This window comes from Cetorhinus maximus, chromosome 5 (assembly GCF_964194155.1).
Source record: "Cetorhinus maximus chromosome 5, sCetMax3.hap1.1, whole genome shotgun sequence".
In the NCBI taxonomy this organism is placed as follows: Eukaryota; Metazoa; Chordata; class Chondrichthyes; order Lamniformes; family Cetorhinidae; genus Cetorhinus; species Cetorhinus maximus.
Genome location: NC_135883.1, coordinates 42,542,645 through 42,569,092, shown reverse-complemented (window position 1 = coordinate 42,569,092; position 26,448 = coordinate 42,542,645). Strand labels below are relative to the sequence as shown.

General features: G+C 40.7%; 1 protein-coding gene across 4 annotated transcripts in view; it reads right to left on the bottom strand.

The window, feature by feature from the left end:
• The window catches only part of phf3 (PHD finger protein 3), a 154,193-nt gene that overhangs the window by 113,653 nt on the left and 14,092 nt on the right, over window positions 1-26,448 (bottom strand). Inside the window, exons 2-5 of one of the 4 annotated variants that reach the window (XM_078541839.1) lie at window positions 21,589-21,673; window positions 14,167-14,427; window positions 9,709-9,870; window positions 2,452-4,714 (exon numbers count right to left, since the gene is read on the bottom strand). In XM_078541839.1, coding sequence (XP_078397965.1) covers window positions 2,452-4,714; window positions 9,709-9,870; window positions 14,167-14,407 — 2,666 coding nt within the window. In that variant the 5' untranslated portion in view covers window positions 14,408-14,427; window positions 21,589-21,673. The remainder of the gene's footprint in view (window positions 1-2,451; window positions 4,715-9,708; window positions 9,871-14,166; window positions 14,428-21,588; window positions 21,674-26,448) is intronic. The other 3 variants (XM_078541841.1, XM_078541840.1, XM_078541843.1) reach the window with 3 other exon arrangements.

The window sequence follows — 26,448 nt, the reverse complement described above, 5'->3', positions numbered from 1 at the left end:
CCTCCCAGGTATGAGAAAAATTCTCACCAAGACGCCCTCAGCCTCTGCACTGAATGACTTCTCATCCTCGATGACTTCAAGCTCCATCTCAACTCATCATGCTCGGAGACCACTACCCTCTTACACTCCATAAATCTCTCCTTCCATGTAACTCCCCAGCCCATATCCATAGTCATTCCCTTGATCTTGCTAAGCCACATGGTCTTGCTAGCCCCACCTTATCACAGACATGGCCATCTCTGATCACTTCCTTGTATCACTGACCACCCACATCCACTTCCCCATGCCCCAACCCTATCTCCTTCTGTGCCTGCCCCAATTCTTTTACAACTGCACTTCCAAATTCCAAACTATCAATTTTTCATGGGTTGTGGTCGTTGCTGGCTAGGCCAGCTTTTGTTGCCCATCTCTAATTGCCCTTGAGAAGATGGTGGTGAGCCACCTTCTTGAACCGCCGCAGTCCAAGTGCTGTAGGTGCTCCCACAGTGTTCCTGGGAAGCCTTTGATCCTCCGTTCAGCATGACATTTCTGCAGGTACTGACACCCTCACCACCACCTATGATGTCCTTGCCCACAATAAAACCATCTCTGGCCACTCCTCCAGTACATCCCTCATCTTCACTTGCTTAATTCCAAGGGACACAGACTTAAAAGGATATGGCGCATCACTGGTTTAGCCATCCACCGCCAGATCTGGCTGGGCCACTATCATTTCCTGCTCTCATCTGCTTAAACTGCTCATTCTTCTGCAATCATCCTGGAATGCAAAGATAATCTTGGGAAGCCTTCATTTCTCTACTGCAAGCTGAATTCTTAAACCCTCTCCCCTGCTCCTCTCCACCCTTACCTCCAACAGCAATTCCAAGGAGCTCATGGGCTACTTTGTCACCAGGATCAAGACCATCCGATCAGCTGCCTCTGCAGCATCCCTCCCGTCCGCTAGCCCATCGGGCCAAACTGCCTCTAAAGCTTCTCCTTGCCCTAGCCCTTAACTCACCTTTTCCTCTAGTTTCTCTCCTATCTCCCCTCATAGCCACTCTGAGCTCACCTTGTCCATCAGACCCACCTCCTGCTCCCTTGACCCTATTTCTAGTAAATTGCTGACCACCCAACTCCCTCTGTTGGTCCCTATGTTACCGATACTGCAAACAGTTCTGTCTCTTCAGATGTCGTCCTTCTCTCCTTCAAATCTGCAATCACCCCTCTCCTCGAGAACCAACTCTTAACCCCAGCATCCTTGCAACCCCAACCCCATTCTCTCTTTCCTCTCCAAGTCCATGAGCGTGTTGTCACCTCTCAAATTTGTTCCCATCTTTCCCAGAAATCCATGTTTAAATCCCTCCATTCAAGTTTCTGCTCTGCCACAGACCCGAAACAGCTCTTATCAAAGTCACAAATGACCTGCATGACTGTAACAAAGATAATCTTTCCCTCCTTGTTCTTCTCAACTTTTCTGCAGCCGTTGACACGGTTGACCACACTAACCTCCTCCAACACTTCTCCACTACGTCAGCTGGATGGGTCTGTATTCACCTGCTTCCATTCTTATCTATCTAACTGCAACCAGGGTGTCACTTGCAATGGCTTCTCTTCCAGATGCCCCACTGTTACCTCTGGTGTCCCACAATGATCTATTTCTTCGCCCCCTCCTATTTCTCATCCACATGCTGCTCCTTGGTGACATTATCCAAAAGCACAGTGTTAATTTTCACGTGAAAGCTAATACCCAGCTCTACCTCACCACCATCTTTCTCTTGACTCCTCCACTGATGCCAAATTATCAGACTGCTTGCTCAACATCCAGTATTAGATGAGAAATTTCCTCTAACTAAATACTGGGAAACCCAAAGCCATTGTCTTGGGTCCCTGCTCCAAACTCCATTTCCTCGCCACCTCTTCCTGGCAACTGCCTGAGACTAAACCAACCTGTTTTCAACCTTGGTGTCATATTTGACCCAGAGATGAGCTTCTAATCGCAAACTGCTCCTATCTCAGCTCATCTGCTGTGGAAACCCTCATTTACCCTAGAGGATCACTCGAACACATTCCTGGCTGGCCTTCCACATTCTATCCACTGTAAACTTGAGGCCATCCAAAATCGCTGCCCATGTCTTAGCTTGAAACAAGTCCCATTGATCTATCAGCCCTGTGCCATTGATTTACATTGGCACCCGGTCAAGCAGGGTCTTGATATGAAAATTCTCATCCTTGTTTTCAAATTCCTCCATGGCCTTGCCCCTCCCTATCTCTAATCGTTTCCAGCCTCGGAATCCTTCAAGTTACCTGCACTCATCTAATTCTGGCCTGTTGCGCATCCCCAATTTTAATCGCTGTGCCACTGGTGGCCAATCCTTCACTTGTTAATGCCCTTAGCTCTGGAATTCCATCCCTACACACTCTGCCTCACTTTAAAATCAACTTGTGCAGGGTTTTAGTTAAACAAGAGCTCACCTGCTGTTATGTGGTTTCTTACAAAAACCACATAGTCTTTTGGGATCCCACAAATCTGAAGCGGCAACAGGGGCAGAATGATCCATGTCAGTTTCCTCCTTTTTTACCACAGGTAAGTTATCCGGGATAAATAATGGTGGTTCATCCAAAGAGAGGCTTTTGCTGCTTCTCCTCTGTCGTGGAAGAATACCCTTCTCATTTTTTCTGGCTTTCAATTTATCTTTATCATCTTCATTAGAATGCTCCATAATCCTTCCTTTGTCTTTTTCTTTGATATTGTCTACCTGTTGGGAAACTATTTTACCTGTTGATGGGGCAGGTTTGTAGCCATAGCGAGTCACCTGTTTTGCTGGTAACTCAGTCAGTTTTGGAGTAGAATTAGTATTATACTTAGATGTCTGAATTGTTTTCTTTGACTTATGCCCTGCAGGAATCATCGAAACTATCTTGTTCGTTGTCTGCGTTTTTGCTACCTGGGAAACAGGAGACACCTTGTTAAAATTTTGCTTTTGTGCTTGGTCAATTTTTAATTTGGCATCCTGCCCAACCTGTGTTTTCAAGCACTTAACAGTCTTGTGGGGATGATGTTCATCTTGGTCTACTGCCTTCCGTTTACTGGTTAATGATGAAATATGTGACTTAGATTGCTTAAGTAATTCAGAGGGCTGAATATCCAATTTAGCTTTTTTCCTATTTGAGTGAAGGAAGTTTTCAATCTGCTCTGGTTTTGGATCTTGTGCAAGTTTATGCTGAGGTTTCAATGCTAACTTCTCATGTTTTGAAACCTGGCTCTTGGACTCCACAGCATCAACCTGCTTTTCAAGGGCAACTTCCTCATGGTCTTTATGTTCAGAAAGGTCCTGCATTTCTTCGTTACTGAGACCCAGCTGTTGCTCAGTTGAATTAACCTGTTCATTTATATTATCTTGCTTCTTACATACCAGATGATCACCAGAACCATCAGCTTTTTCTGATTCATTGACATCTTTGGCAACTATTTTTGGAGAAACAGGTCTTTCTACTTCAAGTTTGCCCTCTTGTGTCACACTTTCAGGTTTTGGTGAAACAGTAACCCCAGCCTCAAGCTGAACTGCCTTATTATTCCCAGAGTCTTTAATTAGTTCCAAAGAATTTGAAATGTTCTCTTTTATAAGATTGCTAGCATTGTTATGTGTGGTTCCTTTATTTGACTGCATGTCAAGGTCTTCTTTTGCTTCTACATAATCTACAGAATCATTTAATTCAGAGGATATCTGAAATTCTTCATCAACTGGCCTTTGTGGATTTTCTTCTAGTTTTGGTAGGTTGTTTACAGATGGTGTAGTTTCAATGCTTAGTACACCAGGGTCCAACTCAATTGGCTCCTCTTTCTGTTCATTATTAATGATTCTATCCACAGTCGTTGTCCTTTCATTCAGTTGTACATTCTGTTCTTCTGCTACAACCTTCTTTAATTCCTCTGCAACTGCATTGGTATTCCCATGAGGAAGTTCACTTATATTTTTCTGAAGATCAACATCGACTGTTATGGTGTCTTCAGGCATTCCATCTGTATCTGCACCAATTAATGATTCTGCGGAATGCTGCGATTCCAGCGCAGACTTAACTGTACTGTGGTCTATGACTGCTGCTCGCTCATCTCCACAAGTAGCACAATCCACAATTTTTTGTGCACCAACGTTCTCAACTGTAGACTCCTGAGCAGTTTCAGGTAACAATTCTGCTGAACACTGTGATTCCAAAGCACGCTCAATTGGGTTTTTGCTGACTGATGCAACTTGTGCCTCTAAGCAATGGAGATTTGCATCCTCCGCTATTGCATCTGGAGGCAGATTTTCTGTCTCTAAAGCAATTAACGGGTCTCTAGGAAATTGCGATTCTGTTGTAGACTCAATTACTTTCTGTTCCACTGATTCTACCACAGTACACTTATGATTTCCACAAGTTATTTCAAGTGTATTTTCAGGTATGATGCACGTTTCCATTGATCTCAGTTCAGAGCTCTTTGAATCTACAGGTTCAAACTGTACAGTATCACAAGGAGTTTCTGCACTACTTTGTGCATTTTCTGACACATTCTGCTGCTGTGGTTTACCCTTTCCTCCAGGTTTTTGTGGGCTTTGTTTTTCGTGTCTATCTGGCAGTTTCGCTGAACCTGCCCCAACTGAGACATATTTTACCTGCTCCTTCCTTTTTGCAAGAGCTAAATTTGCTGGACTAGGTCGTTTGGCTAAGGTACTGTTCCGTAGACTTCGAATTGGTTCTTTAAAAGAAAGAAAGAATCATTAGCAATAACTTTGAACATTTAAAACCTATGCATTTTAGCCTTAAGTATCTAGCATTGGTGTTTCAAAATGCTACAAATGTAGTGTTTATATTGGAATCAAAAAAAATCATTGAATCTTATAGAACATGAAGCCACCCAGTTTATACCAGATAAATAAGCACATAATAAGCAAATTGTATTTGGTTTTTTAAGTATTGTAGGATCAAAATCCCCTCCAACTGGGACATTTATGGAACATAATTTCAAACCCATGGACATGTTTTGATCTCATGACTGGAACTATAAATTTCAAAAAGATAAGCTGCAGTCAGCAGTACAGGGCTGGGCAGCAAGGGGTTAATTCAGACATTTAGTGGAAACACAGTGGCTCATCAAAAGGGTTAGAACATTGACTAACGCCATCAAGAAGTCTGATTATCCAATACAATGGCACAAAGGACATATCATCGAGGAATTATTCAACCACCACAGAAAATGGTACTGGAACAGGGTCATTCAAATCCTCATTAACTTTGGTGCCAGGTGCTGTTACTGTGCCACCTCAAACAGGGTGGAGAATTGCTCAAACAATATTAACTGATAATATTCGTCTGGATACATCTTCCATGGAAAACCCTGTATTATTTCAACCAGCTGATGACACTTGTCTGGATTTTGCGTGGAATCAACTAAATGGACACTGGAACAACAGGAAATGTCTGAGTTTGACGTGTCTGAGTTAAATTATTATAAAAGAAGAACAGATCTGAAGTTTTGGGCTGCAGTCGGAAGAAGGGTCAAGTTTGGTCACCTTGACTCAGGCCTACAGTCAACACCAGACAGACCAGCCGTGTTGGGGATCGTAAGTTTCAGCCAAATCGTAGTGATATTGGTCTGAGGATTTTGTGAAGGTTTGGGGCGAAAACTTGGGTGTTTTTTACCGGTACCTTGTGACTTGTTTCAGCCATATCTTGGTGATACTGGTCTGAGGGTTTTTTTCTTAAGGTTTCAGGAACTGGTGGTGTCTTGCCTGTGTTTTGTAAGTTTTAACCGAGTCATGGTGACTGTGTGTCGGGTACTGGGAATAGATCGTTTTAAATTTTGGGTTTTGTGCTGTGGGGAGTTGTGGGTGATTCAATAAAGCAATTGTGAATTATCAGAAGAAACGTCTCACTGGTCATTCTGTTCAGGCCATACACATGTGAATCTGGGGAGGGTCTCTGAGGGAAAAGGGGGACCCCTACAGTGTCACCAAGTTTTTTGGCGTGAGATGATACTTTATGGCAGAATTTATGAATTTGCACAATAAATCTTAAAAATTACATTTTCCATTCAATCACTTACTTGAAATTAGATTTATCCTGCCCAAAGAAAAGCAGTTCCAACTTCACAGTGCAAGAATTATAAGCTCCAGATTTGCTATTAAACACAAACCCTTTAATTATTTTTCAGATCAACTGATCTTCATGACTGATTAAAACTCTGGCACTTTAAAATCAATCTTACCCCTTAAAAATTCTATAACTTCAAAATAACCATTCCAGCAGCATTTCATTTTAAACCACAAAGTATAAAGCACACTCTTAAGGGTCATATTGATTAGTTAAATTAAAAAAAGTACTATAAAAATAAACTTTGTTTTTTTTCTAGACATAGAATTTGCATTTGAGGGGCTCCCAATAAATCAACATATTCACCCTGTGTATATCGGTCTAGATGGGACTCAAATTTTTGATAGTCACTAGATGCTCAGTAAGTTGATCTCAGCTAGCAGTGGATAGAAACATTACAACAGCCTCGGTGTCCCTATAGTAGAAATGGGAAGCAGAATTGGCCAGGATTTCCATTTCTAATCGCTAAACACTGAGCTCTGCTGAAAGTAGATGGATGTGAGAAGAGAACAGAATCAGGCTCAGCATTGATAAACCTCGTGATCAAATATCCTGCTGACAGTCAGCATTGATGCTCACTCCATATGTCAAAGGTGGCCACTTGGGCAAGGTCGCAGAAGGAAATGGGTCCCATATTCCATCAACTTCTGGAGCGGAGAAAGTTAGCAAGAAAAATAAGTGGCAGTTTAGGAGAAAATACAAAAAACAATAGTTTCAGAGAATTTGCCATGTACACAAAGTTTAAGGACGGCTTTTAAATTTTGAGATAGGCAATCCTTTAGCCTAAAACCTAGCAAGACTGGACCATTAGACATTTCATTGAACTGGATTACTGCTAAAGCTTAAGTAAGCCACCAGCAGGTCTTTTTGTGTGAAGAATGCTCTATAATAAATGCACCTCAGAAGACTTCATAGCACAGAGAGGAAAATAATTGTAGATGGGACACTAGGCAATAGGAGTAAAAAGAAAGGTTTTGAGAAGATATGAAAACAGAAAAAGGGGTGGGCACAACGATTTAGGGAGGGAGTTCCAGAAGGCAGGGCATAGTGAATAATCTGACGAAAGCTAATCAAACTGAGGTGTTAACTATGTTTCTCTCCACAAGTGCTGCCTAACCTCCTGAGTACTTCGAACATTATCTGTTTTTATATCGGATTTCCAGCATCTGCAGTATCTTGCTTTTCCATAGTGAATAATCAGTGGCCAAAATGGAATGGAATGAGAATGCACTCATACTGTTCACCAAAAATAAATATATAAATAAAGTGCACAAAGAATGGAAGCGAAAAGCAGTCTAATGTTACAAGTGATAGGAATGAGAAGCACTACACAGGGCTTACATGAAGTTACAGAAAAATAATTTATTAGCATACCTTTAAATTAGACAAGTAAAAAAAACTCCAAATATTAGTTTAAAATTTAGTGCACAAGTCATTCTTCACACATTAAACATAAAAGAAACCTAAACAAAAATGATGTTAACCAAAATAGGTAGTACAAAGTAGAAAACAGAATTATGCTCATGTAATATTGCTATCACCTAAAATGCTATAAGTACATTTCAATTTACAAATTTGAATATTTAGCCAGACCTGAAGTTCTGTGAAAAGGAAACCATGGTTAACCAACTTATTGGAGTCCTTTGAGGAAGTAACATGTGTTATGGATAAAGGGGAACTGGTGGATGCACTGCTCAATCTCTCCTCATAAAGTGCCACATCAAAGGTTATTGTAGAAAATAAAAGCTCCTGGGATAGAGGGTAACATATTGGAATGGAATGCCAATGGAATTTTGGCATTTATTGCTAAAAGAATAGAGTATAAAAATAGGGAAGTGTTGTTGCAACTGTACAAAGCATTGGTGAGACCGCACCTGGAGTACTGTGCACAGTTTTGGTCCCCTTACTTGAGGAAGGATGTAGTTGCAATGGAGGCGGTTCAGAGGTTCACTAGATTGATTCCAGAGGTGCGGGGCTTGTCTTATGAGGAGAGATTGAGCAGTTTAGGCCTATACTCGCTAGAGTTTAGAAAGATGAGAGGAGATCTAATGAGGTATATAAGATGCTTAAGGGGATAGACAAAGTAGGCGTGGAGCGGATGTTTACCCTTGTGGGGCATTCTAGAACGAGAGGCCATAGTTTTAGGCTAAAGGGTGATAGATTTAAATCAGAGATGAGGAGGAATTACTTTTCTCAAAGGGTCGTGAATCTGTGGAATTCACTACCTCAGAGTGCAGTGGATCCTAGGACGCTGAATAAATTTAAGGAGATAGACAGATTTTTAATTAGTAATGGGTTGAAAGGTTATGGGGAGATGGCGGGAAGTTGGAGTTGAGGCCGAATTGAGGTCAGCCATGATCGTATTGAACGGCAGGGCAGGCTTTAGGGGCTAAATTGCCTATTTCTGTTCCTAGTTCTTATGTTCTTATGGATAGAAGATTGGCTGGCTAACAGGAAGCAGAGAGTAGGCATAGATGGGTTTTTTAGGTTGGCAAAATGTAACCAGTGGTGTGGCACAGGGATCAGGGCTGGGACCTCTACTGTTTACAATTTATATAAATGACTTGAATGAAGGGATGGATGGAATGGCTGCCAAATTTGCTGATGACACAAAGATAGGTAGGAAAGTAAGTTGTGAAGAGGACATAAGGAGGCTACAAAAAGGTATAGAAAGGTTAAGTGAGTGGGCAAAGATCTGGCAAGTGGAGTATAATGTGGGAAAATGTGAAATTGTCTATTTTGGCAGGAAGGATAAAGGAGAAGCATATTTTCTAAATGGTGAGAGATTGCACAGCTTTGAGATGCAGAGGGATTTGGTTTCTCAGTGCATGAATCACAAAAGGCTAGTATGCAAGCACAACAAGTAATTAGGAAAGCTAATAGAATGTTATATTTATTGCGAGGGTAATTGAATACAAAAGTAGGGAGGTTATGCTTCAGTTATACAGAGCACTAGTGAGACCACACCTGGAGTACTGTGTACAGTACTGCTCACTTTATTTAAGAAAGGATGTAAATGCGTTGGAAGCAGTTCCAAGAAGGTTTACCAGACTAATACCTGGAATAGACAGGTTGTCTTATGAGGAAAGGTTGGATAGGCTAGGCTTGTATCTGCTGGAGTTTAGAAGAGTAAGAGGCGATTTGATTGAAACATACAAGGTCCTGAGGCATCTTGACAGGGTGGATGTGGAAAGGATGCTTTTTTTGTGGGAGAATCTAGAACTAGGGGTCACTGTTTAAAGATAAGGGTTCGCCCATTTACAACAGAGATGAGGCAAAATTGTTTCTCTCAGGGGGTCGTGAGTCTTTGGAACTCTCTTCCTGAAAAAGCTGTGGGAGCAGAGTCTTGGAAAATTTTTAAGGCAGGGGTAAATAGATTCTTGATAAGCAAGGGGATGACAGATTATTGGGGGTAGGCAGGATGCAGATTTGAAGTTCTTATCAGATCAGCCATAATTTTATAAAATGGCGGAGCAGGCTCGAGGGGTCCAATGGCTGACTCCTGCTCCTTGTTCGTATGTTTTACAGATGTTGCATTTTAACATAAAAGTAAACTAGATAAAAGGAGAAAATCCAGAAAAAAATTTAATGGCATCTTACCCTGGGCCAACAAACGTGGAGATTTGCGAGGCGACTGCACAGCAGATTTTTGACATTTACCCTTTGCTTTTCTGCTGGATAATTCTGATGAATCTTCTTCCTCCATAGTATCAAGGTCACTTTCCTTTATGTCGCTCTCATCAGTGAGCTCAAGTTCAGCAACTGAAAAAATGAAAAGGAGAAAACCTTGTGTGATATATACCATAGTAGCAAATACAAGAGTCCTTCTAAAGCTAGCCTTTCTGTGTACTAAATTTACAACTAAAGATAGCAATCTATGACTGGCAATAAAATAGCAGAACGCACTTTTATTATTCGGCACTTTATTCCACAAACTAATATACAGAAGAGACAATTTTATAGGTTACACAGTGACCCATCACCTCATCCAAGGAGGTGAATGCCAGCTAGAAATCCTGAAGCTGCTTTAAGCTCCACCATATACTGCCATTAGAAGCCAAAGTCTACTCAATCGGTGCAAAATTCTTAGCTATTCTTAAAAGGGAGGCAGTTACCAATATCTGTATTTTAAAACTTTATATCTGTATGCACTGCACGTCTATAAAATATTCTAGGAAGATCTTTGTGAATCTTGTCAACTTTACCATTATACATTACTGTGTCCACATTTCTAACAGGAAACGTATATGTAAGTTTTCCATACTAAAATTACATCCTCCTGCTGATGGTACCACTAAGAATCTGTTTTACAGTGTCCAGCTCCTCAGCCTGTACTGCAGAGAAACTCTGGTACTTCAATCAGCTCTACTGCGTCCCAAATTGCCAATTTTGTCATTTAACTATATTTAAGAATTAAAATATGTGACAAAATGTATGATGCAAAATGCAGACGAAATTACATTTGTACTCCTTGATTCAATTGTCCCCCACTCTCTAGCCCCAATTCACCTGAAGACTATATTTGATTTTGACTCAGTGTGTAACATTATTGGAGATCTAGTAGCTTAGTGACCTTTCCATTATTGTGTTTTATAGTAAGAAAAGCTGATCATAAGCAGCAAGAATGCAAACTTCCAGATGCAACAACAGGAAGTTCTAAACAAACTGTTGCCCATGATATCATGTTCCAAATCATATCATATTGCTGGAGTTCTGTAATGTGCATGAAGTCAGGAAGCAGATATCTTGCATAAATCGTAAAACACAGCAGCACACAGAGACAAGCATACCAGAAAGTGCGCATACATTCCCAATTGTAGGAATTAGGTGCAGCATGTCCTCTTTATACTTAACCTCTAGGTTGCAATGTCTATGGGAATGGTGAATGTAATGACAAATAAACCAGACAGATAATAAATGGATCACAATCAGACATGGAACATAAGGAATGCACTTGTCATTCCCTGGCAAGATCCAAGGGAGCTATCTTGGTCAAGAGCGTGTTTTAGCCAGAGCTTTACAGCAAAGCTTAAGAATGGCAACAATGCCCTTTCTAAATGATGTGACATGGTGAATGATTTGATGCCTCCTGTCCAACCACAAAATTGCAATATCTCTACTTACCCAAAACAAAAAAAATATTCCTCCTATCATTCACAGGCCACCATGTTCTCAGGAAAGTTAACACACACTGCCAATCTGCCCATCCAAAACCTATAAACAACAAATGTCCTGCCCAAAGACACACCCCAGAGCAACAATACAGAGAGACAGCACCCAAAAGCCCCAACAGATGTCCACTCTTACACTGGATAAGCAACAGTTTTAACTCCACACTGTATCAATACATTTTTTTCAATTTTCCTTCTCCACTTTGCCAGCACCCCCCATCCAATCTGGGTTGTGATACAGTTCCACAGCTGTCAGCAACCCTTAGCTACCTAACTGACTATTCTTTACAATATACTCAATTAAATGGGGGGAGTCACAGCTAAAGCACAATTCTGCCCTACCACCAGAGTTCAATTGAGCTTGCACACTTTCCCGGGATCAGGCATAGGAACCATGGTTGATTTCTCTTCCCCTCCCTAACACGTGTGCTAAACCAAATGTAATGCCACATTACCGTCAACCAAATTGAAATCAGCTAACTCAGCACCTTTCTGGTTTGTCACTCAATTACCAACTAAGCCACTGGAATCACCGCCACCACCCCCAAGCTCCACTGTTTAAGATACAGAATAGCTTCAAAGTTTTCTAACAATCTGGTGCCTGTTTATAACCAGTAATTCAACACTAATGTTTACGCATTATCGGAGGTTGCCGTTTTAAGGATATTTACAATGAAGTTAAACTGTTATTCCAAATGTGACACCTGGGAAAGGTGGAATCTCCAAAAAAGCTGTGTTAATGCACAAAATCCTCAATTTTGCATACTTACTATAGTCAGCAAGCCCATTTTCAAAATAAACAGAGAATGTGAACAAATTCTATTTCATTAGGAGTAGGGAGTTTTAAGAAAATAGCTTGGGGGAAAAAACATTTCAAAATGTGCCAATTTTTTTAGGTCTTTTTCCAGTCAAAATATGACCATTTTCAACAAGTTATTTTCTAAATACATTCCAACATAAAAATACAATTAGCTGCCAGTTTTTCTTACAGAAAATTTAATTCTTCCATCATCTATAAATACACCTTTAAAAAAGGAATTTATACCAAGTATACTTTACTTCAGAAATATGTCCAGAAGAGGCAAGACAAATAATAAAGCACTAACCAACAGTATAAAACAGTTTAAAAAATGAATTCTATATTAAGTGCACCTCCTTAATATTGGTTATAATGTACATTAGCTCCATTACATGCACAGTGGCATGCTTTATTCCGTGTATTCTTCAAAATAATTCCCTTTAAAACTGTTAAATTATAAGCTTCTAGTGCTTGGAAAACAGTAAATGACTGCTGAATGGATTAAAACCAATTGCTGGCATGACTAATGAGTTACATTAAGAAACTATTTTAGTCTAAATTACGGACACATATACTTTGAAGAAAGGTTAAATAATTATACAAGCTACCCTCACATTGCAATTCTGAATTCAACTAGAAGACTATAACATGGCTGATTTTGTCACTTCCAGACGTGTTGATAGCTCCAATGCAATATCTTTTTTATTTCTCAAATAGCAATAACTGATCTGCTGTGATTATTTGGTTCCCCCCAACCTACTCCCCTGATACTAACTTCAACCCAACTTTAATAGGATTCACTACATTAAATATTATAATTGTGTTTAATTCCAAGCTACCATAGACATGGGAAGGTCAAACAGGGCAAAGGAATAAACAATAAATGAGAGGATTTTGAGAGGTGTAGAAGGCCTTGGAGTGCATGTCCACAGATCCCTGAAGGAGCAAGGCAGGTCGATAAGGTGGTTCAGAAGGCATATGGAATACTTTCCTTTATTAGCCAAAGCACAGATTATAAGAGCAGGGGGCTTATGGTGGAGCTATATAAAACACTAGTTAAGCCACAACTTGAGTACTGCTTGCAGTTCTGGTCAACTCATTACAGAAAGGATGTAATTGCACTGGAGAGGGTACAGAGACTTACAAGAATGTTGCAGGACTGGAAAATTACAGCTATGTGGAAAGATTGGATAGGCTGGGGCTGTTCTCCTTGGAACAGAGGAGACTGAGGGGAGATTTAATTCACGTGTTCAAGGTTATGAAGGGCCTGGATAGAGTAGATGGGAAAAACCTGTTTTCCTTAGCAGAAAGGTCAATGACTAGGGGCCATAGATTTAAAGTGATTGCTAGAAGGATTAGAGAGGAGATGAGGGGGTCTGGAAACCCGCAACTCATTTAATAGGTGTCTGGATATGTGCATGAAGCCCCATAACCTCCAGGGCTACAGAACAAGTGCTGGAAAATGGGATTAGGCTGGATGGCTCATTTTTCAACCGGCGCAAACACAAAGCGCACAGTGGCCTCTTTCTGGGCTGTAAATTCTTCCACAGATTCTGAATTTTCTAAATATTTGAAAAGGAGGAATGTGCAGGGATATGGGGAGAGGGTGGGGGAGTGGCAGTACATGAATTAGCCCTTAGGAGAGGCAGCACAGACATGATGAGCCGAATGGATAACATAAAAGCTGAATAATTCTATGCTTCAAGGACAAACAACACAAAATTGGAAATAAACATCAATATGTCAACAAAACAATAATTCACCAAGTTCTCCCAACATACCTGCTGGCTATAACAGGAGTTCCCTAATCTTGCATGCATCAATGCTAATTTACTTTTTTAAAATCTCGCCATAATAAAAGCAGATTTTTCCCAATGCAAAATCGGTTAAATAATCCCTTGAAAACTCAGAGCTGCCTTCAGAGATTCTGACTTTGTGCAAGTGGCATTGTGAAAAGGAAGGCTTGGGGGAAGGGGAGAGGGGGAAGTGGGAGGAAACCCTGTCCACCCATTCATACAAATACTAAATGGCTACATCAGCCCACATGGCTTTTGCAGGCACCGCAGCCAAAAAGTAAGTTAGACCTACCTGTTGAGCAAGTTAGCTGAAAGTTGCCATCTTCATTATCTGAAAAGGGCAGGCTGAACTGTGCACTAGCAGATCCTAGCATAGGATCTTTGTCACTCAGCATGTTTCTTAAAGAACCTCCCAGGATGTCTGGTTCTGTGCCACAATCACAAACTTCACTTTCTAAGTCTGGCTCTAAAATCAGACTGTCATCCAAGTGGTCGGTGGCTATCAAGGGATTAAATATATCAACAATATCCATGAAGACATCCACTCGGACTCCTGCACAGATAAAAAGCATGACATATTTCAGATATTAATTGCAGTGCATTCCTAAGTTCCTCTAACAGGGTTCAACATTTTCACTAGATTTATATTCAAACAGCAAATTTTCTTTACTAGAATATGGCAAAACAAAGACTGTAAACCAGGATAACATAAAAGTTGAATAATGGAAGCCTACCACTGATTTAGCAGTCGGATTAACCACTTTATGTGGGATTGTAGGACTAGCAGAAGTAAATAATCCAATGTTTGGCAGTCAGAAGCCATTGAGTTAATCAAGCTTTTCCAGAAGCATCTGCTCTTGGGGCAATTCTCCATGTCATTTCCACCCCCCGTTTTTCTGTCCCTTGTTTCAATCAATCTACACATCCTCCCCACCCCAGATGGCAACAATGCAACATATTCCCAAACCTATGATCTTTTGAGCTGGCCCTAAGTGGAAAACAGGAGTTTTCATCAACTATTTACCAACTTCCTGGGGCAGAGGCAGACAAAGACCTTATCTCCTGTTCTTAGGCAGAAAATTCTGTAGTGATCAAGCAGCTTCTACATATCATTTAAGAATAGTTCAAGCATTGCGAGAGATTCCTATTGGGTCAATGGATTTACATAAGATGTCAAGCAGGTGCAGCTTTCACAGCCTGTCAACACGCTTGCACTCAGCATCAAACTTCCCATGTAAATAGTGGAAAATTAAGGAACATACCTGAAGGGAACAGTCACACATTGAACTGTACCCCAATAATTCTTACAGGGTCAAAGTCAGTGAAAAAATAAAAAGGAAATAGAAAATGAAACAAAAAAGCAGGAACTCAAATAAGCAGAATGAACTGAAAATAGAGATTTTTTTTTATTTCTAAAAGAAATTGTATTGTTTTGTCATACACAAAACTTGTTACACTTTGTACACCGCAAATTGTGTTAAAGCTAATATAATTCCCCTTGTTTTCTCTTTTATTCAACTGATGTGATATGGCAAACATGTATGAAAATTTAAGTATAAAAAAGGAATTAAAACAGTAGAAATAGAAGCTAATATTACTGATGGAAAGAGCTTATAAAAAACTTCACTGGATTTAAGCTGTAGCCACAGCACATCACTTCTTACAGACTGGGGTTGGACAAATGGATGGAACATGGTCACCATTAAATGGAACTCAATGTTTCACAGAGGTGTGTATGAAAGTTATTTGAAATGTTAATTTAACTCATTGGCAGATGGGAAGGTAGTCTGAAAGCACATGCAAGGATTTTAAAATGACGAGAAGGAAACATTTGAATCTACATGCACAAGTACTGTTTAATAGACAAAGATATTTAAATATTAAATAATTACACCTGACGGTAAGATGACATTACAGGTTGTCACAAAACTTCAAATTATATGTGTACTTCAATTAGGTCAAGTAAAGTATAGAACCATTTGTGTTTGAAGGCCAAGAAAAACATGCATTCACCCCAAGCCATAGACTCCAAAATGAACAGCAATTCAGACAAAAGTAGCTAACTTTGCCCCCCTATAGACTAGCAACAATTCCTCTTCAAAAATTGTTTCAACTGGTGGTTTAGTCCATAGCAATTAAATCCAATCTGCATTGATATAATTGTTAACATTTAGCCCTGGCACATGCCTGATTCTTCAGCCTCAGACGAGCCAAAAGTTTTACCAATTTCATGAAACTGTATTGAAATATTTCTGAGAAAACAAACCTAAGTCCAGGCTCTCATGCCTATCTCTTTATGGGGTATGTGGAACATTCCTTGTTCCAGTCCTACTTCGGCCCCCTCCCACAATCCTTTCTCCGGTACATCGATGACTGCTTCGGTGCTGCTTCATGCTCTCGCCTGGACTTGGAAAAATTTATTAATTTTGCTTCCAATTTCCACCCCTCCATCATTTTCACATGGTCCATCTCTGACACTTCCCTTCCCTTCCTTGACCTCTCTGTCTCAATTTCTGGTGATAGACTGTCCACCAATATTTATTACAAGCCTACCAACTCCCACAGCTACCTTGACTACAGGTCCTCATACCCTGCTTCCTGTAAGGACTCCATCCCATTCTCTCAGTTCCTTCGCCTCTGTCGCATCTGTTCTGATGATGCCACTTTCAAAAACAGTTCCTCTGACATGTCTTCCTTCTTCCTTAACCGAGGTTTTCCACCCACGGTGGTTGACAGGGCCCTCAACCGTGTCCGGCCCATCTCCCGCGCATCCGCCCTCACACCTTCCTCTCCCTCCCAGAGCCATGATAGGGTCCCCCTCATCCTCACTTATCATCCCACCAGCCTCCGCATTCAAAGGATCATCCTCCGCCATTTCCAGCAACTCCAGCATGATGCCACCTCTAAACACATCTTTCCTTCACCCCCCCGGCGGCATTCTGCAGGGATCGTGCCCTCCGGGGCACCCTGGTCCACTCCTCCATCACCCCCTACACCTCAACCCCCTCCCACGGCACCTTCCCATGCAACCACAGAAGGTGCAAAATCTGCCCCTTTACCTCCCCTCTCCTCACCGTCCAAGGGCCCAAACACTCCTTTCAAGTGAAGCAGCATTTCACTTGCACTTCCCTCAATTTAGTCTACTGCATTCGCTGCTCCCAATGCAGTTTCCTCTACATTGGAGAGACCAAACGCAGACTGGGTGACCGCTTTGCGGAACACCTTCGGTCTGTCCGCAAGCGTGACCCAGACCTCCCTGTCGCTTGCTATTTCAACACTCCACCCTGCTCTCATGCCCACATGTCCGTCCTTGGCCTGCTGCAATGTTCCAGTGAAGCTCAACACAAACTGGAGGAACAGCACCTCATCTTCCGACTAGGCACTTTATAGCCTTCCGGACTGAATATTGAGTTCAACAACTTTAGATCATGAACTCTCTCCTCCATCCCCTTTCCGATCCCCCTTTTTTCCAATAATTTATATAGATTTTTCTTTTCCCACCTATTTCCATTATTTTTAAATGCATTTCTATCCATTGTTTTATCTCTACCTTTTAGCCTATTTCGATCCCTTCCCCCCACCCCACCCCCACTAGGGCTATCTGTACCTTGCTCGTCCTGCTTTCTACCCTTAATGTCACCTATTAGCAGATTTCTTAGCTAATATCACCACCGTCAAAACCTCTTTGTCCTTTTGTCTATGACATCTTTTGGCAATCTCCACCTATCACTGGCCCTCTATCCAGCTCTGCTTGTCCCACCCCCCTTAAACCAGCTTATATTTCACCTCTCTTCTAGTTTTCCTTAGTTCTGTTGAAGTGTCATATGGACTCGAAACGTTAACTGTGTTCCTCTCCGCAGATGCTGTCAGACCTGCTGAGTTTTTTCAGGTATTTTTATTTTTGTTTTTGTTTTGGATTTCCAGCATCCACAGTTTTTTGCTTTTATCTTAGTGTTAAATCTCAGCAACCTTACAATTATCTTACGCTTCCTCAGACGACTGGAGGGGTAATACGCGTTGGAGACCACAGCTCCTATTCATTACCCAGTGGCCACTGTAAGTATGCATACGTTGGAAGGGGGGCTTGCAAAGAAATGATTCAGCCTGTTGTCCTGCAACTGCAGAGTTTCTATCACTGACCACCATGCCCCATCTAGAAACCCATTCTAAATTTAACTGCTGGGCGCAGTACTAGAAAACTCAGCGGCTGCAATCATAACACTGAGTCACTGCCTTCAAGAAAAGAACGGAAAGTGTGTAAGAGTAAATCTGCACACAAGTGTACTCTAGTTCAGCACAACCAAATTAACAAAAGTGGAAAAAGTTATGGGAATAAAGACAGCATTTTCTTTTGACCTGGGGCTCTGATCTAGCAATTGGGAAGTCAAGAATAAGGGATCATTCTTCAATACACAACCAAATGCATGAGATTTAGAATAGCAAGCAGGAGAAAGTTCTTCAGAGTTGAGGTTGTGGAATTTATTTCCAGGATTATTGTTGAAGCAGTAACCATTAACGTCCAAGATTAAGCTGATAGGTGAATGAAAGAAAATTGGGTGAGTAAATTTGGACTGTTTACTTAAGTAGGGTGAACACCAACACGGACTGATTGAGCCAACGTTTTCATGTTTTAATTTCTAAGCAATAACCTTTTCCTATTTTTTGACACTGAATCACCATCACACGTACTGAATAAAAAGGTCTATACAATAAATACCAATTTCCTATTCTCATTCACTACCCAGCTTCACATATCTGTAAGAAACAAGTTTAACCGAGACAGTGCCAAAACATCCATTCTAAAACTAAGGATTAAGAAGCTTGCCAAAGTGATTTCTCCCATGAAGGTTTTGCTGACTGTTCTGCAGTTGCAAGCAGTTGTAAATTTCAAACTTCACATGCTTTTACATTTTACAGGACAGCAGAGCCTGAGCAATGAAGTGCAGAAGGAGACTGACGAGTGTTTGTACCAAACTATGCCATTCTGAAATTGAAATAGATACACCTTCCCAAAGGTTCACTGTTCCTCTTAATTTGTATTCATTCACAAAGCAAAACTAAAGTGAAGGACAAAAGTCCTCCAACATCATGGACAGGTGGAAAAATAAAGGCAGGATTCAAATAAAGAAAAACAATTATGATTGTTATATTTTCTAGTTTAATGGACTATTAAAACTTAATGAAGAGACTCTTGCAGTTTTAACATGAAGTATTTTTGTATTCTTTCTCAGCATATGGGTATCACTGGCAAGGCCAGCATTTGTTGCCTATCCCTATTTATCCTTGAGAAAGTGATGGGGAGCTCCCTTCTTGAACTGCTGCAGTCCATGTGGTGTAGTGTAGGTACACCCCCAGTGCTGTTAGGGAGGGAGTTCCAGGATTTTGACCCAGATATATTTTCAAGTCAGGATGGTGAGTGGCTTGAAGGGGAAATTGCAAATGGTGGTGTTCCCACACATCTGCCGTTCTTGTCCTTCTAAGTGGTAGATATCGCAGGTTTGGAAGCTGTTGTTGAAGGAGCCTTGATGAGTTGCTGCAGTGCATCTGCTAGATGGACATACTGCTGCCACTGTGCTTGGACAGTGGGGCGAAGTGAATGTTAAGTTGGTAGATGAGGTGCCAATCAAGCAGTCTACTTTGTCCTGGATGGTGTCAAGCTTTGTGAATGTTTTTGGAGCTGCACCCATCCAGGCAAGTATTTCATCACACTCCTGCCTTGTGCCGCGTAGATGGTGGGCAAGATTTGGGGAGTCAGGTGGTGAGTTATTCACTGCAGAATTCCTAGCCTCTGACCTGCTGTTGTAGCCACAGTATTTATATGGCTGATCCAGTTCAGTTTCTGGTGAATGATAACCCTCCGGATGTTGATAGTGGGGGAATTTAGCGATGGTAATGCCATCGAATGTCAAGGGGCGATGATCAGATTTTCACTTGTTGGAGATAGTCATTGCCTGGCACTTGTGTGGCGCCAATGTTACTTGCCACTTGTCAGCCCAAGCCTGGATATTGTCTGGGTCTTGCTGCATTTGGACATGGACTGCTTCAGTATCTGAGGAGTCATGAATGGTGCTGAACACTGGGCAATCATCAGCGAACATCCTCACTTCTGACCTTGTGATGGAAGGAAGATCGTTGATGAAGCAACTGAAGCTGGTTGGGCCTAGGACACTACCCTGAGGAACTCCTGCAGTGATGTCCTGGGACTGAAATGACTGACCTCCAACAAGCACAACCATTTTTCTTTGTGCTAAGTATGACTCTAACCAGTGAGAGTTTTCCTCCCTATTCCCATTGACTTCAATTTAGCTAGGGCTCCCTGATGCCACACTCAGTCAAATGCTGCTTTGATGTCAAGGGCAGTCACTCTCACCTCTTGAGTTCAGATCTTTTGTCCATCTTTGGACCAAGGCTGTAACGTGGTCAGGAGCTCAGTGGCCCTGGTGGAACCCAAGCCAGAATCAACGGGCAAGGTATTACTGTGTATGTGCCACATGATAGCATTGTCGACAACATATTTTATCACTTTGCTGAGGACTGAGAGTAGACTGATGGGGCAGCAATTGGCCAGACTGGAATTGTCCTGCTTTTTGTGAAAGGACATAACTGGGAAATTTTCCACATTGTCAGGCAGATGCCTGTGTTGTAGAATGTAAACCAAATACTCCCCTTCAGTTGTTATTGCTGCTGACCAGCTTCAGGTGAAACAAAAAGGATACAGTCTAGTCAACTGCATCAAAATCCAAAGTCTAAATCAGCTCAGGATGCATTTTTGGGAAGTGGCACTGTTGATGCATTAAGGCTCCTAGAGTACAAGGCCTTCTAGTATAGGGTGAACCAAGGTGAACTAAACTCCAGGTCAAAGCAGCAAAAAAATGAGGGAACACTGCCAGGGGCATTCTGTTAAATGTGCTCCTACATATGAACACTGAAAATGCACCATTCGAGCGAACAGTGCTGAGATCAATGCAGCAAATCCATTAATGGAAACTACGATCCTGGGGCTGGAAATCCATGTTCTATTACTGCATACCCCAGTGCCAACAACAGCATCATCATTAGTGACTGCTTTGATTTGCACTAATTGCTGTATTTAGAAGATTCTAAGAACACAAAGTTAAATTAATGACAATTTATAAGCATCAAGCCCTTATTGAAAAGAGATAGGCTATTTATCATCTCTACCCATTATGAGTATGGATCTATTGGAAGTATAGTTCCACAATAGGCAAGGAAATGTAGGTAACTGCAGAGGCAATAACTCCAACTGTTCAGAAGAAAAAATAATAAGAAAGTCTGCTTGCCACAGCTAATACTCTGGAAAATGTCTGATCACTTGAACAGACAAGGCTCAGCAGTAGTACAGATTGGAATGGGCATGTTCAACTGACCTCAACAACAAATACTTTTCTGTTCTATCAAAAATCCTTAGCATCTCCAACTGGAAAGACACAGACAAAGGAGAACCCAAGGTGCCAATGGCAGTAATGCACTCTTTCAAGATAGAAATAAGGTACAAGATGAGGCTACAGCATCTGACATCACAAGAGATGCTTCTATAGAATAGTGTCTACACTGCCTGGATGTCTAAATCAAACAGCATTGTGGAGAAATGCTATCCCCAGGAACAGACATAAAAATATAGGCATCTTAACCGTTTGACCTCAACAGTTTTGCATGTAGGTTCAACACACTGATCGAATTTGGTTATTCTGACCTCAACACGTTGCCTTGTAGGTTCAACACTGGTTGAGTTCAGCTTTGCGTGTAGGTTCAACACTGGTTGAATTCAGCTATCTTTTCTGAAACAAGAGGAACAAAACAAACATAACCATTTTTTCAGAAGAATAGTGAATCTTCAAAGGGAAGTGTAGGGAAAACAAGTTAAAAATATAAAATGACATGTTATTTTAAGAAAAATTTAAATGGGTTACACTACAGCTATCAAGAAAGCTTTGCAGTATAGAAAGAGATAGCACAATTCTCAATGGAAATGGGGAATTATCAACCAAACTTAACTGCAGACTTTTAATATTTATACAATGCGGTGCCAATCTAGTACCACGTGCATGCACGTAATACCAGTTCATTTGCAAAGGATTATTTCTGTATCAGCACTAAGTTCCTTCTCAGAAGCCAATCAGCTCTCATTCGATTGCATAGTCAAACATCATTGAGAGAATTTCTCTGATCACAAATCAAAACATATTTGCCATAAATCTCAAACCTATTTGAATTACTGATACTCCATGCATCATGCAAAACAAGCATTAGTGCACTTTCAGGAGGTCAACTGCTATGGAACAGCTATCAGGCAGGTTTGAAGTCACACCTTCTTGCTGTTTCTCAGACAACTCCTGACATTCACCATGACCGAGGTCACTGGAGTAGTCCAACAAGAAGAATGCTAGAATGTGTCCAAAAGTGGCACAATATTAACATTTCTTTTTAAAAATGTAAATATGTTGCTCTGTAATGGGGGATATTTTATTTTGTCAATTTTGGTAATTATGCAAAGAAAATACTTACACAATAAACTTACTTTCATTTTACCTATGAAACAAGCCTTTGAAGAGTACTCCTATTATACAAGTATGATTTGTTTTGATTTACCACAATAGCTATCCTCATGTGAACCTTTAGCCAGTAAACTTTTCTTCCATGTTACGCAAAGATTTAATGTAGTCCTAATAACTAGATAGACAATGTTTTTATTCCACTCAGACCTCTAGAAAAAAAAATCAAAAGTTTTCTTATATACATTCAAGGGAGCACATTACTAAGGAGATGTTTCTGAAAAATCATAAAAGTCATTGAAATTGAGATGTTTCTTCTTTGTTCTTATCATAGCAATCTAAAGGAAATGCACTTGAAGCTTTATTTAGCCATAAGTTATTAAGGTTTCCTGCAGCATTTTAAATTGAAGGAACTAGCTCCCACAGAATTAAGCAAGTTTATCTAGTGAGATGAGCTATAATGAGCGATCGATCTGGAGTTTGGTCACAAATCAGCCATGATCTCACTGAACGGCAGAACCAGCTTGAGGGGCTAAGTGGCCTACTCCTGTTCCGATGCTGCTACCATTTAATCCATATCGATGCTAAGTTAGCTGGTCTCAACTGAGAAACCTTTGGGGATGAAATTTGGCACATGAAACAAATGTTTTTGAACAACTTCAGAAATCAGAAGTTATATTGAATTGAGTGACGTGATTAATGGATGTCTCCCTCCATTTGATTCTCAAGGATCACAGTAAAATGTGTTGGTACCAAACATAAGCCCACAATTCAGTATAACCCAATCAACAAATTGGAGGATAACTCAAATAAACCAGAAGACAAAGTTGAGGAAGTTTTACTCTGTACCTGGTCTGTCTAATTTTCATCCCAGAATGATATTTACAGAATGACAAAAATAGTTACTTTACTCTGCATCCCAACCCTTCCTGATCTTCATCTTGCCAAATACAGTAAAACTCATTGGAAATGTGAATAACCAGAGTGCTACAGTAAATATATGAGGCAACAGTACTCCATGCAGCTAGGCTGATTCCAAATTTTTAACCCTGGCTATAAGAGAAATAGAACAAGTTAATAAGAGACATTTTACAAACTTCTGTTAGGTGTAGTTAGTAGTTTATTCGAGTTTGGTTTATAGATCTATGTTCCAACTTGCCAATCTTCCATACTGTGTTCAATTATTAAGAAACAGAGGATAATGTGAAATCAAAATGTGAATAACCCAAAAAGTTATAAATTACTAAGGTAACATGACAGGATTTCTAGATACAGGAGTGTAAGCATGGTATAATTGCAAGCATTTATACCTTAAAAACCATACAAGGCTAGAGTCTATTTATCACCAGGGACTATAGTGCAGGGGTTCAAATAAAATTCCGAACCATGAAAGAAGCTTAACATTTTCTGAAACTTATGTTCAACAAACAAGAAAATGTCTAGTGTTCGCGTTATAAACCAACTGAGGTACTCCATCACACAACCATGTTATAACCCTGTGCTTCTCAAACTGGAGACCATGGACTAAACCACCTCTGCCACAAATTTCAAGTGAAACACACTCAAAATTGTTTCTAACTGCAGACTGCTCGATAATGATAAATTGTATGTTGCAAACACTAATGATGACCTTCCCCACCAATCAACCTCAACATCACCTACACAGCAAAATCACTGTAGCTTCCATTGAAGTTAAATAAAGGTGCCTAACACTGAAAAAAAAACTTTGCCTCTCTTCTCACAGATTGGTTGGAAAGTTTCACACAGGAACAGAAATTCGCCCTTTACCGGTTTGTCGACACATCAATCATACGTCATCTTAACATGCAGATTGTGTCACAGAGTATAGAGGTCTACAGCACAGAAAAAGGCCCTTCAGCCCATTGAGTCTGCGCTGGTCAAACAAGTACATAACTATTCTAATCCCATTTTCCAGCACTAGGCCCATAGCCTTGTATGCCATGGCATCGCAAGTGCACATCCAAATACTTCTTGAATGTTATGAGGGTATCTGCCTCCACCACCCTTTCAGGCAGTGAGTTCCAGGTTCCCACCACCCTCTGGGTGAAAAAATTCTTCCTCACATCCCCTCTAAACCTCCTGCCCCTTACCTTAAATCTATGCCCCCTGGTTATTGATCCTTCCCCCAAGGGGAAAAGTTCCTTCCTGTGTACCCTATCTATGCCCTTCATAATTGTATACACCTCAATCATGTCCCCCCTCAATCTCCTCTGCTCCGGGGACAATAACCCCAGTTTATCCAATCTCTCCTCATAACTAAAACTCTCCAACCCAGGCAACATCCTGGTAAATCTCCTCTGCACCCTCTAGTGCAATCACATCCTTCCTATAATGTGGATTCCAGAACTGCACGCAATACTCTAGCTGTGGCCTAACCAGCGTTTTATACAGTTCCAGTATAACCTCCTTGCTCTTATATTCTATGCCTTGGCTAATAAAGGCAAGTATCCCATATGCCTCCTTAACCACCTTATCTACCTGTCCCGCTACCTTAAGGGACCGGTGGACATGCACACCAAGGTCCCGCTGATCCTCAGTGCTTCCCAAGGTCCTACCATTCATTGTGTATTCCCGTGCCTTGTTTGTCCTGCCCAAGTGCATCACCTCACACTTATCCGGATTAAATTCCATTTGCTACTGATCAGCCCATCTGACCAGCCCGTCTATATCCCTGTAATCTAAGGCTATCCTCCTCACTATTACCACCCCACCAATTTTCGTGTCATCTGCAAACTTACTGATCAACCCTCCTACATTCAACTCTAAATCGTTTACATATACCACAAACAGCAAGGGACCCAACACCAATCCCCATGGAACCCCAATGGACACAGGCATCCAGTAACAAAAACACCCCTTCACCATCACCCTCTGCTTCCTGCCACTCAGCCAATTCTGGATCCAATTTGCCAAATTGCCTTGGATCCCATGTGGAGAGGAATAACTGGAATTGTACTTCAAAAACTGGGTTTAGGTTTTAACTAATGGAAACAATTCTGCAGTGCATTTGTCTATAATTGATTTTTAATCAATGTAATAGACAAACTCAAATAATTGTCTTTTTAAAAATCAATAAAATTATCCCACCCTTTTGCTGATTGGCGAGAGACCAATCATTGGAGAACATTGATTGAATAAAGTACCTGTCAAGCATTTACAGATGTCATTGTCAAACTTCACATCAAGAGCAGACAGACTGAAATGAGAAGCACACCCATCTCACTGATATCCTTAAATAAATACCTGTTTTCTTAAAAAACATTACTGAAACACCTTACATGGAGCACTTTTGTATTGAGTGCTATATAGTATTATAATTTAGATATGGGAAGGTTCAAGATTATTAATCTATTTGAAAAGGGGTCTTTCAACCAAATATATTTGAGAACCAATGTTATAACCAATCTTCCACTTCAAGTTACCAGGAGCAATATGTTATTCTGCTGTTTTTTTTTCAAAAGGTTAAGCTTTTATTTTAATAAAAGGAAAGCAAGGTACAACGGTATATTTAAACAGTTTTATGCTAAGCATCAAGCACCACAGGCTACTGGCAAACAAAAAGCAAACAGCAAATTCACATCTTCAACTAAAATTATAGGCCAAAATCTGCTGCCAAAAACACACCGTTATTAACATGTAAACGGTCCAGTGATTTGTGGGGCAAGTAAGATAGCTTGCTGGGCAATTTGTGCCACTCTGCCAGTAGCCTCACAAAAACAGAAGCTCATGAGGATCAATAATTTGCTGCATTTGCACATTAATTGCCAATAAAATTACCAAAGTTAGGGCTGGTACTTAACCATGCAAGTAAGCTTTTAATGATGAGATTTGTATTCCTGTAACACCATTCAACCTCTCCAACACAGAAAAGGAACAATGACACTTGAGAGTCTGTCTTACAGGTATTAAATATTTTAATTTTCTTACTTTTTCTATCCGTCTCTTATTACAATCTTCGTTTCCTCTTTTCCTATACCTGATTTGATTCTAGTTCACCCTATTTCCTTCTCCATTGTTCATCTGTTCCTTTCTCAACCCTT